Source organism: Mesoplodon mirus (assembly GCF_964341445.2).
Source record: "Mesoplodon mirus genome assembly, chromosome: 13".
NCBI lineage: Eukaryota > Metazoa > Chordata > Mammalia > Artiodactyla > Ziphiidae > Mesoplodon > Mesoplodon mirus.
Genome location: NC_138989.1, coordinates 5,356,033 through 5,372,774, shown reverse-complemented (window position 1 = coordinate 5,372,774; position 16,742 = coordinate 5,356,033). Strand labels below are relative to the sequence as shown.

At 53.2% G+C, this 16,742-nt stretch overlaps 1 protein-coding gene across 1 annotated transcript in view; it reads left to right on the top strand.

Moving 5' to 3' along the window:
* Positions 1 to 10,915: 10,915 nt before the first annotated feature.
* The window catches only part of LOC309815040 (transmembrane protein 132B), a gene marked incomplete at its 5' end in the record, with an annotated part of 393,456 nt that continues 387,629 nt past the window's right edge, over positions 10,916 to 16,742 (top strand). The window contains one exon of the mRNA XM_082641458.1: positions 10,916 to 10,982. Within this exon, the coding sequence (XP_082497584.1) occupies positions 10,916 to 10,982 (67 nt within the window). The remainder of the gene's footprint in view (positions 10,983 to 16,742) is intronic.

Genomic DNA, 16,742 nt, shown 5'->3' with positions numbered 1-16,742 from the left:
TTGCACTTATTTTCATCTGACCTGCTATATATTTTGCCAGTTTATTTGGTTTATAGTCTCTCTCCCCACGCTAGAAGGTCAGCTTCCCCTGAGCAGGGAAATTGGTCTGATTCTCTGTCCTGTCCCCAATGCCCACAACAGCGCCTGGCACAGAGTAGGGGCTCAATAACTATTTGTCCAAAGAATGAGTGAGTGTGGGTTAAGGAGGACAGTTTTGACTTTCTTCATTTGTTTTTCCTTTTCCTTTTCCTTTTTTTTTGGCAAAACCTGAACAGGCACAAGTCCTCCTTCCCCAGGCAGCTTGTTATATAATCAGGACCTTCGTTCTGCAAGAAGCTGTCAGCACTGCTTCAAGCGGTTATACTTAGCGTTTTCAGCCTCCCATTTCAGCTGCATGAGCTCTCCCGGGGAGCCTTGGAAGTTAGGCCTCGCTTCAACAGGGAGAGAGGGCTCCTGGCACCAGGCGAGGTGGCCCTGGGGGCTGACGGGGAGCTTGTGGGTGGTGGTGGCCAAGCAGCCCTGACCTCAAGATCAGCCCATGGCCAGTGTCATGCTTAGAGCTTCCACCTCTAGGGATGGGAGACGAGTTCTGTTCTGTAAATCACAAAGATAGGAGAAGCCGAGGGCCGGAGTGGAAAGAGAGTGATGGGGGTCAGATCTAAGCTCTGCCACTTGTTCGCTGTGTGTCCTTGAGTGCCCTCAAATATCCCAACGTCCCTGTGGATTCAGGCAACACAGCATCTCCAACTCGGAGACTCACTTGTTTTTCTGAAACCTGCAGCAGACATTAGCAAAAGCCAGGACACAAAACAGTGCCGACTGTCCTGGCAGGAGCACTCACACCCTGCCTGGGGACCTACCCAACGACAGCGGAAAGCATAAGCCTCTTTGAGAGCCTTCTCAGCCACTGGCCCACTCCTCAAATCCCAAGGAGTCGTGTGTATGAAGGTTCCTTCCGTGGCCAGTTTATTTGAGATCTACAGACTCAATCTCATTTGTTTCATATATTCATTTTTAATATACACTCTCTGTTGTATGCAATTAATAAAAGATTTCCACTTCATATTAGTTCATTATACATTATGAATTTGTGAATATCAAGGAGATGATTGCCATGAAATTTAGACGGTGTGATTCCAAGGATGCTATACCCAGGGGGACTTTCGCCGCTGCATTTAATAAACTCGGTGGCATCCCCTGCCCCAGAACAGGTGCTGGGTCTGCCTGGGGGCCACCGCGGAGCTCAGTACTTTGGCATCTCTAACGCACATGAATTTTCACGCCAGGTCCCTGCTTTCCCAGCCAATCAGTTTTTGTACGTGAGGTTCCATCATCCGTCCTAATAGCGCAGGTTGTTATTGCCTGTTCGAGTTCAACGTGGTGGAAAAGTTTAAGCAGTTCTCAGTAGTTAACTGTGTGACCAAGCTAGCGAGACAGCCCTTCTGAGGGGTGGATGTGACCCAGAGATAGTGCCTTATCCCTCTGGCAGGCAACTCTGCATCTTGACATCAGGAGCAGCTTTCTGACGAGATGGAGGAAGAGCAGTGCGGTGCCTAAGACAGGACTCTGGGGACAGCTGGGTCTTGGTTCAAACCCCAGCTCTGCTTTTTGAGTGACTTGGAGCAAACTGATTAAACCCCTGAGCCTCAGTTTCTTTATCTGTAAAATGGGGATAAACCCCCCCTCTGACTTTACTGGGATGGTTAAACGGTTTGTTATATTGGAAGGTCTTAATAAACAGTAAGACAAAGATGATCATATTCAACTGATCAGATATTAAAGGGCACGCATACCTGGGCACTTGAGCTAATAATGGCGGGTTTCCTCCTCTGGGATAGGGTAATGACTGGACCTGAACATGCTGAAAATTTCATTAATGGTGCTCTGGTTTGCGTTTTTCTCTGCTCGTATGTTTAACCAAGACCTCCTGCCTTACTAACAGGTGTTGCTGTGAAAAATTGGGGTACTCCAGCTCTAGGGATCAAAGTGCAGGACTTGCTCAACGCAAATACGCTTAATGAAATGCAACCACATTTAAAATCCTTTTTTTACACACTTAAAAGCATAAGCATGCCTTCACCTCCGTCTTCTGCCTGCTGAATGAACGGGCATTTGGGGATCGCACGGGTGAGGCGGAAGCCCCCTCATCAACAGAGCAGCGTCCTTTCCTGGTCTGTTTTTCACACGGAATCCACCTGCAGTGGACATCTGTCCTTTGATTCTCTATGTACCCATCTTCTGAAAACAGCACCTTGGCTCTTCTAGGGAAACTCACCTCTCCCCACCATGGGGGTGCGGTTTGGGCAAGCTGATGCCCCTCCCAGCTCCACGGTTGGACACACGACTCAGGCCTGGCCAATTAGCATATCCCATCCCCTTGGGCACAGTGACTGGTCCAGGAATAGGCATGTGACCTCACTGTGGCCAATGATATTCCTTTCCTGCCATTATGCTGACATAGAATCCTGGAACCAGCCAAGCCTGAAGCCATGGACGCTTTGACTGTGTGAGCCAATAAATCCCTTTTAACTTAAGCTTGTGTCATTGTAAAATGTAACACTGCTCTGAGCCCTATGGTCTCAAGAAATCTCTTGGCCCTTTGCAGGCTAAATGCAGTGATTTGACAAGACAATCAATTCCAACTTGGTTTCTCTAAGAGTAGGACCACATCCACCAAGCACTGGTCTCGTTTTTCCATTGATGTTTCCACAGTTCCACCCCAGCCTGTCCTGTGTTGAAGGACACACATCCTGTCCTGTGTTGAATCATTTACTGTACCTTCGCGGAGCTGCTGTGCTTTGAAAACCCGAGAAGCTAATTAACATTAATCCTGGCGTGGTACTAAATGCTCTCTAATTTTCCCACGGGAAGCTCCCCTAGACAAAGACTAAAGAATAAATATAATTCGTGAGAGAAACAAAAAATATTTAGAAGTGTACACAGGCATACGTGGTCAGGAGAAAGAACTACACAGACAGGACAAGCCCAGTATTTTCCTGACACTGGTACCATATCATCCCTCCCACACAGATTTGACCAAAGGGGAGCGGCTTAAAAAATATGATAATGAGTGATGATAACATTGCAACTAGTGGTGATTTCACTAAATTTCTAAATTTCATGGCTACCATCTCCTGGATATTTACAAGTTCATAATGTATAAAGAACGAATCTGAAGGGGAAATCTTTTGTTAATTCCATACATCAGAGAATGTATATTAAAAATGAATTACATAAAACAAACAAGGTTGAATTTGTAGACCTCAAATCCAGATTTGAGCAAATGGGCACTGCCATGAACTCATAGGAATTTAAATGGGTGCAACTTTCCCGAGAGGCATTTGATGTGAAAATCCCTCAACTGCACAGGTTTTCATTTGACAATTTGTTTTTTAGGATTACATCCTGAAGAGGTAATTATGAGCATGTATAAAGGTGTAGGAGTGAGACTGTTGCTTTTGAACAGTGAAAAATTGTAAATGACCTCAAATGTTAGCCACGTGAAAATTGGTTAAACAAATGATGGCATTTCCAATGATAGGATTGCACACGTTAAAGCTGTCATGTAGAAAAATGTTTAAATGTCATGGAAAGATGTTCATAATGTATAATTAAGTGCAAATAGAAAGTTAAAACAATACTTGCCATGTGAGCCCATTTTAAATAAATTAGTGGGAAAAACATTAAGATATTAGGAGTGGTTATCTCTGGGGGCAGGTTATGATTTTTCAATCCTCGTATCTTTGAGTTTCTGCCAGGAACACATAATTTGAAAAATAATTTAACCCTCACAAAGTCAGCATAAAGGAAATACAATTTTCTGTATTTTTTCTACCATTTGACTTAAGTTATTGTGTTGAGTGGTAAGTGCATATCAGTCTATTTGGGTTTTTCCTGACTTTATCAATTAGGCTGCTTTTGGCTGCAAGTAATGGATGTCCAAATAGCAGTTCTTAAACGATCCAGTTTATCATATCATCTCAATGAACTGGAAGTCTGCAGGCAGCTCTTCTGGGGCTGACACTGTGACTCAAGGGTTGTCAGGAGCTCTCTGTCTTTCTACTCTGCCATCTGTAGTTGGTGGTGGGCACTGCAGTTCCTCAAGGTCAAAAGAGGCTGCCAGAGCCCTCCTATCACACCTTCACTCTACAAGACACCAAGAAGAAGGAAGGAAGTGTAGAGGAAAAAGGGCCCTTTGCCTCTTTCATCTGATCAGGGAGAGCAGTCTTCCCACAACTCTCCTTTACATCTCATTGGTCAACACTGGGTCATATGCCTCAGTCAGAAGAGTCCCTGGTATGAGGCTTTGTGGTTGGCTGAGACCTATGAGAATCCATACCCCTGCTCCCAGGGCTGGACACACTGGCACTTAAACCAACTGGGAGTCTGTTGAGAAGGAAGATAGGGCTATGCTGAGTTTCTGGGGGTCCTGGATTGTGCTGGGGCAACAGTGGTTGGAGGAGGTGAAACCCATCCTTCTCAGGGGCTAATGGATCCTGGAGTCAGACTGCCTGGGGCCAAATCTGATTCGGCCACTCCCTGCTGGCAGTGTGACCATAGGCAACTTGTTTAATCCCTCTGTGCCTCAGTGTCTTCAATCAGAAAACAAATGGATGGTAGTGAGTTAAAACATGTCAGCCCCAAAGAATGGACAACAGGTGTTGCAACAAAAACTTGGACACAGGTGTTTACAGCAGCACTATTCATAACAGCCAAAAGGTGGAAACAACCCAAATATCCAATAACAGCTGAAGGGGTAAACAAAGGTGTCATATCCACACAATGGAATATTATTCAGCTATAAAAAGGAATGAAGTACTGATCCATACTACAGTGTGGACGGACCTTGAAAGCAAGTGCCAGAAAGCCAGACACGAAAGATCACACATTGTGTGCTCCCTTTTATACAAAATGTGCAGAATAGGTCAACCCATAGAGACGGAGCAGGTGGTTGCCAGGGGCTGAGGGAGGGGAGAGTAGCTGGGTACAGGGGGTTTGTTTTGGGTGATGAGAAAGTTCTGGAACTGGATATAAGTGATGACTGCACAGCATCGTAAATGTACTAAATGCCACTGAATTGGACACTTTAAAATGGTTAAAAGGGGGGGCTTCCCTGGTGGCACAGTGGTTGGGAGTCCACCTGCCGATGCAGGGGACGCGGGTTCGTGCCCCGGTCCGGGAAGATCCCACATGCCGCGGAGCGGCTGGGCCCCTGAGCCATGGCCGCTGAGCCTGCGCGTCCGGAGCCCGTGCTCCGCCACGGGAGGGGCCACAACAGTGAGAGGCCCGCGTACCGCAAAAAAAAAAAAAAAAAAAAAAAAAAAAAGGTTAAAACGGTAAATTTTATGTTATGTATGTTTTACGACAATTAAAACAAACCATGCAAAGCACCTTGAGCAGTCCCTGCCCGGCAGGTGTTAAATACCACGTCCTTCCTCCTGATGAGTCTTTGTTCTGCCCTAGCATCTTTATTTTTCAAAAATTTAAAAACTATTTATTTATTTGGCTGCACAGGGTCTTAGTTGCAGCACACAGGATCCTTTAGTTGCAGCATGGGAACTCTTAGTTGCAGCACACAGGATCCTTTAGTTGCAGCATGTGAACTCTTAGTTGCGGCATATGGGATCTAGTTCCCCGACCAGGGATGGAACCCCGGCCGCCTACATTGGGAGCTCAGAGCCTTAGCCACTGGACCACCAGAGAAGTCCCTACCCTAGCATCTTTAATCTGGCTAAAAAATCCCACCCCTCTGGTACCTTTCTCACACCCACTCCCATCACTGCTCCTGGGCCTCCAGGGAACTTTCTATTGCTTCCAGGCCATGCTGGAAGTTACAGGGGGAGCTGTTTAGGGTGCTTTCTGCATAAACACTCTAGGTAGGATGCCATGCTTCCTGGGGGTCTCCCCACCCTCTGGGGCACTACCTGAAAGTGAACGCCAGGCCCTTCTGTTCTCCATTTTCACATGCTCATCAGGGCTTCTGCAGCCTCCCTGGGCTCAGCCCTTAATCTACTGTCCTTCGTTCATTCTCTCATTTGACCACTATTTTTTGTGGTTTTTTTTGAGGTACGCGGGCCTCCCACTGTTGTGGCCTCTCCCGTTGCGGAGCACAGGCTCCGGACGTGCAGGCTCAGCGGCCATGGCTCACAGGCCCAGCTGCTCCGCGACATGTGGGGTCTTCCCAGACTGGGGCACGAACCCGTGTCCCCTGCATCGACAGGTGGACTCTCAACCACTGTGCCACCAGGGAAGCCCCTTGACCACTAGTTATGGGACATTCCCCTTGCGCTCAGCACTGTTCTTGGCACCAGCCATTTGGTGAACAAGACAGGGACAGTTGAAGAGACCAGCAGTCAAGAAGTTTCTTCCTGTACACATGATGCCAGTAGTAACTGTTATGCAGAAAAATTAAGTGGGGAAAGGGGACAGAGAGAGATGGGGTACTTGAGGCCCTGGGTCCCCAGAAAGGTTGTCAGAAACGGGCACCCTTCCTTCCATCACTGGTCCAGATATCCAGGAATGGTATCATTCTTGATTTCCTATATAAGCGCATTTGATAGCTTTTTAATTTAATTTATTTATTTTTGGCTGCATTGGGTCTTCGTCGCTGCGCGGGCTTTCTCTAGTTGTGGCGAGCGGGGGCTACTCTTCGTTGATGTTTGCGGCCTTCTCATTGTGGTGGTTTCTCTTGTTGCGGAGCACGGGCTCTAGGCACACAGGCTTCGGTAGTTGTGGCACGCCGGCTCAGTAGTTGTGCCTCACGGGCTCTAGAGCGCAGGCTCAGTAGTTGTGGCTCTCGGGCTTAGTTGCTCCGCGGCATGTGGGATCTTCCTGGACTAGGGCTCGAACCAGTGTCCCCAGCATTGGCAGGCGGATTCTTAGTCACTGCGCCACCAGGGAAGCCCCGATCGCTTTTTTGAGAGGCTCCCTTGCCCCACCACTTACGGGATGGCGGAGACGTGGTTGAGTCGATTCTGTTCCCTGGAGAGAATGCCAGCGACGGTTCAGGTAACCGTGAGCATTTGCATTGGAAAACGAAGACAGTCCCTCTTTGCAAAGAACATCTCGACTAGTGAGTCACGATGGGGATCGCCGCCCGCGAGTTGGAAACGTTGGAGGTGCAAAGGATACGGGGTCTTTTAAAGCTTCTCCGAGTTGGGGGAGGTGGGGAAATCTCTCTGCTTAGTGCCCCCGTTGCCCCCGACCTCTCCAGTCTTTCTTCCGCTGCTCAGGCCAGGCCGGCAGTGCCAGCGACAGCCACGAGATGGCAATGTCGCTCTACGCTTGTTGCCCGGCGGGCGCGTGGGCTGAGCTGGAGCAGAGGGTGGGGGGGGGGGCGGGGAAGGGCGCCAGAGGGCCCGCGTTGGGTGCGGCTGCCTGGTGGGTAGGCGGTGGTGGGGCTTGGGGGAGCCTAGCCCGGAGGAGAGGGCCTCGCGCCGGGGGCCGAGGCTGGCTCCTAGTTGGATTTGCCTCCCCACATTTACAGAACGTAGGGCAGGACCATTCCTGGCCTCAGTTTCCCCATCTGTACACGAGGGGAGAGTTTGAACTGTGTAATTCTTATGATCCTGCTCCAAGCTCTGAGGCCAGCAGGCTGGGGGTGAGATTCCGGGATTTGCTGGGTGGGGGGATGGGGTGGAGGCCTGGGATCCCCTAGGTCGCTACCGCCAGTCCCTCCCGCCTTGCCTGAGCACCTTCAGGATCCAGGAAGGCCTTTTCTGTTCAGCATAACCCCTGAAATACTCCCATTAGATAGAGACTCAGGGGCCTGATTAATATGCAGAAATTCTCACCCAACCCGCGGGATAGGCTGAGGCAGGGCTGGAGTTCTCATCTCTACGGACGTATGAGCTCAGAGAGGGTTAGGTGCTTGTCCAAAGTCACACAGCCCGGGCGTGGAAAAGCCACCTTCAAAACCAGATCCTTCTTCTCAGCCTCTGGTTCCACCATCGTCAGCCTGGATCAGGGAGTGGGGTAACCGTGTCTACCTCAGCTCCTGAACAGCAGGACTTAGAACAATACGTGAGCGGGGCTCCAGAGGGAGTGGGCTGTGTGGAGGAGTCTGTTTTAGGTGGTGTGGTCTGGAAAGGCCTTTCTGAGGAGGCGACATTTGAGCTGAGATCTGAAGGGAGAAGAGGCCGTGGTGGGAAGACCCCGGAAGGCTGGGCCAAGAGTAGGAGACAGCGTAGAGGTGGGAAGAGGGTGAGCCCAGGATCCTCCGGGAGGCGGGCCGGCTGGGGTGCAGACGTGGGCGGGTGGCTCAGTGGGGTGCGACGGGGTGGTCCTGAGTGGGCGGAGGCAGGTGATCACTGTCTGTCGTCACTGGATACCATGTGACCCTTGGCCTGGGGACTCACTGGACCCATTCAACCCCTCCCCATGCACCCCTGCTAGAAAACGACTTCTCCTCCTTGGCCACAGCCCCTCCCCCAACCCTGCTGCCTAGTCAAGATGCCTGGGGCATCTTGATATACACACCGTGGGTCACTCCTGCCTTGTGCCCTTGCGGTGGCTGTCCCTCGAGATCCCTTGAGTTTGGGTTTTCCCCTCTTCTGAGCTAGAGAACTCGCCCCTACCATCACCCCACACGGGCCTGGCACACAGTAGGTGCTCCGCTCAGCAAATACTTATGAATGAATAAGTGGGAAAGAGAAGAGGTGGCTTTGGCAGCTGGGCACGCAGGATCCCAAGAAAGGCCTGGCAGCATCTCGCGGGAGACGGTCACAGAGAGGGGACAGGCGGGCCCCGTGCAAGGCCACCCCAGTCCCAAGGAGACCGCCCACCATCCAGCCTGTCATGTGGCTCTCCCTGCATCCCAGCCTCTGAGCCCAAAGGGGGCTCAGCCAGGGCATGGGTTCCTTGCATAGGGAGTCTGTTAGTTTATGGGAAAAATCCCTTTATGTCTCGCAATCAACCTGGGCCTGAGACTGGCCACCTGCCCCTAGTTCTTTCTTCGTTCTTTTATCTAGGAAGAGCTGAGTACCGCCTCTGCTAATGAGCTTGTCTGTACTCATGATGCCCTGTCCGAAACCCCCCTCCAACCTCTCCTTGCCCGCTGGGAGAGGCAGAGGATGGTTCTGATGTGCGCGCTGGGCCCACAGAGGAACACCAGATACATAATAATCATGACCGTCATGATGAGGATGATAATGTGGACAGCGGATCCCTTTACATGAGCTCTTAATTCATAGATCAGGGGCTTTACATACGTGTTCTGGGACACCAGGCAGATGCTGCAATGGCTTCCATTTCTCAGATGGGGAGACAGAGGCTGGGGAGGTTAAATGACTCCCTCCAGGGCACAGCTAGAGTGGCAGAGCCGGGATTCTCTGCCAAGACTCCATGACTCTGAAGTCTTCCCCAAATTTGTCTTTGCATCACCCTCCGTACGCTGCCTTATTGACTGTTTCCAAAGAGTTTGACCCACTGTTTTCACGGAAAACCGAGACTCTGGAGCCAGTGGCCGTTATGATGGGGCTCGGGGCAGAGCAAAGACTCCGACGCAGGTGGACCCCTCCCCCCCCCACCGCCAGGTCCCCGCTCTTCCGGCTGTGGGGCAACTTTCAAGGCATCTGAGGCCTGCGGGCGGTGTCCGCACTTGCGCCCAGCATGCTTCATCAATTTTGTTTCGCTCCCGTGGCCTAGCCCGGGTTGGGGGTTGGGACGCCCGGGGGAGGGGGGGAATCTAGGACTTCCGGAAAACGGGTACTGTGGCCCCCGCCGAGGCCCTGCCCACAGGCTGGAGGAATCCGACCACCCGGTCCCCATCCCCGCCTCTGTTACACCCCCGCGCGGTCGTTGTTTGATCCCGCGCCGCCGGGAACTCGTTCCGGGGACCGCTCTGGCCCGCGCCCCTCCCTCCGCGCGCTCTTAGGGCCTGCGAGAAATGGGCAGGCGTGGCCTCTCGCTCGGGTAAAGAAGGGCCCCCGAGGGTCTCCGCTTCTCGCCACCCGTGGGGCGCCATCCCTGAGGCGCCATCGGTCTCGCTCAGGACCACTGACCGCGCCCAGCCAGCGCGCCCAGCCCCGATCCTAGGGCTCTGTAGGAGCTCCTCAGGCAGCCCCCGACTCCCGGAGGCCACCCCTGTCCTCCCCTCCCCACAGGCACCCCCAGGCTGTGCCAGATGTACGCCAGGACCTCTGGGCTGCGCTCCGTCTCCCGGTCCCCGTACCCCGCAGACACCGCCGCTCCAGACGTCGCTGCCCCATTCCGAGAACCCTCCCCGTCTCCCTCATCCCGCGACCTTGGGAACTCCCGCCTACGGCCCGAAGGCGCCCGGATCTGTCCGCACTTTGCCCCGTAGGTCATCCGTCCGGCGGTCCCGGTCCCCGCCAACGCCCTGACAACCCCCGCAGGGCTGCCCAGGCCTCTGCGGCCAGGCGCCCTCCCCCGGGGACGCCGGGAAGTGGCACGTCCCGCCGCCTATCGCCGGGCGGCCGCCTGGTGCCCCGTCTCCCGGCGGCGGGCCCCTCCCCCGGCCTTCCCGGCCCCTCCCCCCTCCCGCCTCGCCTCCCTCCTCCCCGGCGCTCGCGCGCTCGCTCACTCTCTCGCTGGCTCGAGGGGCGGCCAGCAGCTGGCGCGGGCAGAGGCGGCGGCGGCGCGACCGGGATGGGACGGGCGCCCGGGCGCGGGAGCCGCGGCGGTGGCCGCGGCGGGGGCCGAGCAAGTCGGGCCAAGTGCGGGGCCGCCGGCCAGGCCGCCAGGCGCTGAGCCCCCGCGGCCCCCGGCTCCCCGGCCGCGCACGGCCGAGCCCGAGAGAGCGCGCTGAGGCGCAGCCCGGGAAGCGCCGCCAGCGCCGGCCGCCTGCGTCTGGGGAAGAGCGGCGCCCTGGGAGCGAGGCATGCCCGGCGCCCGAGCGTAGCCGCGGGGGCCGCTCCCGGGAGCCGCGGACCGGGCCCACCGCGCGCCGAGGACCATGCCGCCCCCGGGCCGGGCACCGCCGCTCGGGCTCCTGCTGGCGCTGACGGCGCTCCAGTGCCCAGGTAACGCGCGTCCCCAGACCCCATCCCCGACCCCGGTCGCCGCGCATAAAGTTGGCTCCCGCACGGGGCGGCCACCTCCTTCTCAAGTCCCCGGTAGCTTGCGTCTCCCGGACTTGCACAGATCTGGGGAGACTCTGGGAACCCAGGGGTCTCCAGCCCGTACCCCTGTGCCCAACGCGAGAGCCCGCCCGCCTTCCTCCCCAAACCTCCAGCTCCCCTGCGGATCCGTTCAGGGCGCAAGGGGGCCAACCGGCCGGGTGCGCTCAGCCTCACCAGGCGGGTTCCAGAAACCGAGTCCCCTCCCCGCCCCGCCTTGGGGCAGCGTCCCCCAGGACCCGGTTCCCGCGGCGGTTTTGCGGTGGCAGGGAGTCGGTGGGCCCCTTCTGCCGGTTTCCTGATGCCCGCGGACGCACCGCCGGCTTTCCCGGGACACCTGCGGGGCCCCACCTTGAGGTCGCCTCGGTTGGAGCCGTCTGGCTGGTCCGCAGCCCCTCCCCACCCTCCTGCTTTTACATCCCTGCCGAAGGTGCCCCCTCCCCAAGTGGCCTCCCCTTGGCTGCTGCGTAGCCCGCTGCTCGCCTCCTGTAAACGCGGGCTGCCCCAGCGCCCTGACCCTAGGGTGGCCAGGCAGTTCAGGGCGCGCAGGGCCGCCTGGAACGTGGTACTGGCCAGAGCCATTGCTTGGGTACCGTGGAGCCGGGCTCCCCGCTGGCACCGGCGCAGCTGTCGCCGAAACCTAGCGAGTGGGAAAGGCAAAATAGTCAGGTATTTTGGGTCTCCGCTGGAGTTTGGAAAGCTTTCTACCACCTTGGTGTGGCTACACGTTGGTCCTAGAGGATGTTTATCCTAAAATGCCAGTTCCTCCCCTCCTCCCACCCCAAGCCGCGGAGAAAATTCTAAAGGCTCAGAGGAACCGGGAACAGTCACCAGCAACATTCATGTGCATTTGGAGAGCTCGGTTCTCCAAACCTGTTAACATCAGGACCTGTGGTTTGGGAGCAGGTAGCTTTTGCTTGAGAAGATTCTTCTCGTCTTCTTAATAAACAAACCACACAGCCACCCAGAACGCAGCAGCAAAATACAACTGTAACTTTTCAGCTTTAACTGTCTTGGAGGGTTGCAGCTAGGAGCAGACCTTGTATGCCAACTTAATGTGTGATGTATTTGCGTGGAAAAAGTAAATACTGTCTTCCTTCCAGATGCCCTTAAGTGACCCAAAATATTTAATAAAACCTTCCACTCGGAGAAAGCCTTTTGTCAGAGACATCCATCGGCATTCAGCTTTGGCTCAATTTAGAGAGCGGTGTTGGGCTTGACGTGGATGAATCTTTAATCTGCTTGGCTAATAAGCAGCTCTGATAGCTGTTTTGCTCTCCGCGTTGCTGGGGTCGAGGCTGTTTCCTCTTAGCTGAAGCCCTGGAGCCCGTTCCCCAAAGTGCACAGTCCCTTGGACTGGAAAATTGCAGTTTTGTCTTGATTTTGTCCCTGCACGGGGGTCAGTGCTCCTAAGTTAATATCAGAAATCTCTCAGAGAAGCTGCCTGCCTAGTGCTTTGTTAAGGGAACATTTGAACCCTCCGTTCCCCCCTTCCCTAGCAACAGAATAGCTTGTGCCTGGCTCTGGGCGGCCCAGTCCTGGTTGGGAAGGTATGCCATCCCTGAAACCTGGTGCTGGCCCAGCTCCTGAGTCTCCCCGGGAGGGTCTCAGCTGGGCAGCTCATTCTGGCAGGTGCTGCTAGAGCAGAGTCCCCAGTGCCGTCGCCAGGTCCTTGAGAGCACATGTAAGCCTTTCACCGGTCCCCACCAGGGACACAAAGAGACGACAGTTTGATAACTCTATATTTAGCACCAGTTAGGAGAGCTGGGGGATAAAAAAAAACAGGGCTGAAATTCCTGAAAGGTACTTAACTGCCTGCCGTTGGTTGAAAGGTTCGGAGGAATTAGCTAGAGCATCCTTCAGAGCTGGTTGGATTTTCTGGGTAATTTCTGGCATGATTTCCCGACCACGTTTGGCTGAGGCTCCCAGAGAGGGGCTGGAAGAGTTCAGAGGCGAGGAAGGACGCGATCTCTCCCCCATCACACACACGGACTGTCTGCTTTGTGCCCCCTCCCCGCTCCCGCGTGGGTAGCTGCCATGGTAAAGAGTGTGGTGGGTGTATTTCTTTCAGCCTTGCAAGCGCTTAAACATATGGAACTGTACTTGGTAAGAGTCAGCACAAATCCCCCAGCTTGGCGACTAGGGGGCCCCTATTATTCAAGCCACTTTTGTGCCCGCTCTGGCTTTGCAAATCAGCGGCGCTTTACTGTCCCTGCTGGGGAAAATGGACGCGCCTTGCTCCATTGACCCATTATGCTCAGGGTCTATAAAGTCAGGGTGGGTGGAGAGCCCCCGACAGAGGGTCCTTGTGAGTGGCAGAGCCTGCTAGTTGGAGGTGGGGGGAGACTTTGGCTTCAAGGCAGAGATGCTCTTAGCCGTGCCTGGCACCTTGGCGTGGTGTGTGGTATATTTCTTTCTCGTTACAACAGTGATGTGTGTGTGGGGTGCCCATGGGTGGTGTTTCTTCTCAGAGAGGTGGCACTGGGGTTGGCGGGGAGCCGTGTACCAGTGCTGTCGCCTCCCCCCGGGTGATTTAATGGCCGGACCGTGGAGGTTCCCAGAGTAAATCATTTCGTCCCCGCCCCGCCCCCGCCCTGGATGCAGGGAACTTGGGAGGCATGAGGCTTCTGCATGAGCTGCGATGCTTGAAGCCAGTAATGAGCGTGGTGGTTGCCATGGTCCAAGGGAGCACAAGAAAGCCCTCGCTTGTGGGTGGGTGTGAAGTCGGGGAGGGTGGTCTCTGGGTCAGCAAAGCCTTTGCAGCAGCCTTGTGCCCCCTGCGTTGTGTGCGGATGGGCACCTCCTTTCTACTCTCCTGACTCAGAAGTTGAATGGGGATGGAGAGGGTGCATTTCCCTTCGAAGAGACGGGATTCAGCAGATGCGTCGCCTCCCATCACCGTGGGGAGACGGAGGCACCCTGGCACGAAAGGCAGCATCATGGGGTGGTCGTGGTACCACCACCTCTTCCCCAGAGTAGGTGAGTGGACTTGGAGAGCAAGACGTGTCTTAAAGCATCTCCTCCAACAGCTCCCCCTGCAGGTGGCAGAGGAGACTCGGGGATGGGAAGTGACTCGCTCAGGGTCACACCGTGAATTGGTGTCAGATTGGGGCTCGTGGCTCTCACAATTTCTCCGTTTTTTAAAAACTCCTTGCCCAGGACTTTCTCACCCTACACAGTGGAGCCTTTCTGGTCAAGGAGTTCTACTGTCTGGTCCTTTAGAGTACTTTGACTTCATTTAAGGAGCCCAAGGTCAAGAGACAGCCACTGGGGGTGGCTAAAATAGCAAATGTCAACTCAGAAAGGCAGGTAGCAAATCATCACGATGATGATGATGATGGTGATGGTGATGGTGATGTGATGGTGGTGATGGTGATGTGATGGTGATGTGATGATGGTGATGATGATGGTGATGATGGTGATGATGATGGTGATGATGGTGATGTGATGGTGATGTGATGGTAATGGTGATGGTGATGGTGATGGTGATGATGATGGTGATGTGATGGTGATATGATGATGGTGATGATGGTGGTGATAATGGTGATGTGATGGTGATGTGATGACGGTGATGATGATGGTGATGTGATGATGGTGATATGATGGTGATATGATGATGGTGATGATGGTGGTGATGATGGTGATGTGATGGTGATGATGGTGATGTGATAGTGATGTGATGATGGTGATGATGATGGTGATGATGATGGTGATGATGATGGTGATGATGGTGATGTGATGGTGATGTGATGATGGTGATGGTGATGGTGATCATGATGGTGATGGTGATGGTGATGATGGTGATGTGATGGTGATGTGATGATGATGATGGTGATGGTGATGATGATGGTGATGATGATGGTGATGATGGTGATGTGATGGTGATGTGATGATGGTGATGATGATGGTGATGATGATGGTGATGATGATGGTGATGATGGTGATGTGATGGTAATGGTGATGGTGATGGTGATGGTGATGATGATGGTGATGTGATGGTGATATGATGATGGTGATGATGGTGGTGATAATGGTGATGTGATGGTGATGTGATGACGGTGATGATGATGGTGATGTGATGATGGTGATGATGATGGTGATGTGATGGTGATATGATGATGGTGATGATGGTGGTGATAATGGTGATGTGATGGTGATGTGATGACGGTGATGATGATGGTGATGTGATGATGGTGATGATGATGGTGATGTGATGGTGATATGATGATGGTGATGATGGTGGTGATAATGGTGATGTGATGGTGATGTGATGACGGTGATGATGATGGTGATGTGATGATGGTGATGATGATGGTGATGTGATGGTGATATGATGGTGATGACGGTGATGATGATGGTGATGTGATGATGATCATGGTGGTGGTGATGTGATGGTGATGTGATGGTGATGATGATGGTGATGTGATGATGGTGATGATGGTGATGATGGTGATGTGATGGTGATATGATGATGGTGATGATGGTGGTGATAATGGTGATGTGATGGTGATGTGATGACGGTGATGATGATGGTGATGTGATGATGGTGATGATGATAGTGATATGATGGTGATATGATGATGGTGATGACGGTGATGATGATGGTGATGTGATGATGATCATGGTGGTGGTGATGTGATGGTGATGTGATGGTGATGATGATGGTGATGTGATGATGGTGATGATGGTGATGATGGTGATGTGATGGTGATGTGATGGTGATGATGGTGATGTGATGGTGATGTGATGGTGATGATGGTGATGTGATGGTAATTGTGATGGTGATGATGATGATGGTGATGATGGTGATGATGATGGTGATGTGATGGTGGTGATGATGGTGATGTGATGGTGATGTGATGATGGTGGTGATGATGGTGATGATGATGGTGATGGTGATGGTGATGGTGATGGTGATGATGATGGTGATATGATGGTGATGATGGTGATGATGGTGGTGATGATGGTGGTGATGATGGTGGTGATGATGGTGATGTGATGGTGATGTGATGACGGTGATGATGATGGTGATGTGATGATGGTGATGATGATGGTGATGTGATGATGATCATGGTGGTGGTGATGTGATGGTGATGATGATGTGATGGTGATGATGATGGTGATGGGATGTTGATGGGATGATGGTGGTGATGGTGATGGGATGATGGGGTGATGATGGACATGCATGTTTCTGAAGTCACTCCCTGTGTTGTGGGCACCATCCCAGGCATTTCCTTGTATGAACAGGGTGAAATACTCACCACTCTGGCAAATGGACACCCTCACTATTCACAGTTTACAGATGAGGATATTGAGGTCCAGAGATGCCAAGTAACTTGCCTGAGGTCACACAGGGTCAGGATTCCAGCCCAGGTGCTGGTCTGTGCCTGACGCACCACCTCACAGCCAGATTCCCCTCCACAGCCTTGCGCAGAACTGTGTGGACAGACTCCTGGACAAGCCAGACTGACGTTCCAAGATGGTGGGTGGTTACTGAGTCCCTTTCACTTCCTTTCTGCTCTCTCTTTGCAACAGATACAACTATAAATGCGAGCTAAGGTTTCCAGCCGTAGAAATCAAACAGATTGGAGTCAGCTCTGCAGGCAACTAGGAGTCCTTTGAGTTCTGTGCCCCCGAGGGATTAGGCGGTTACGATAAAGGGTG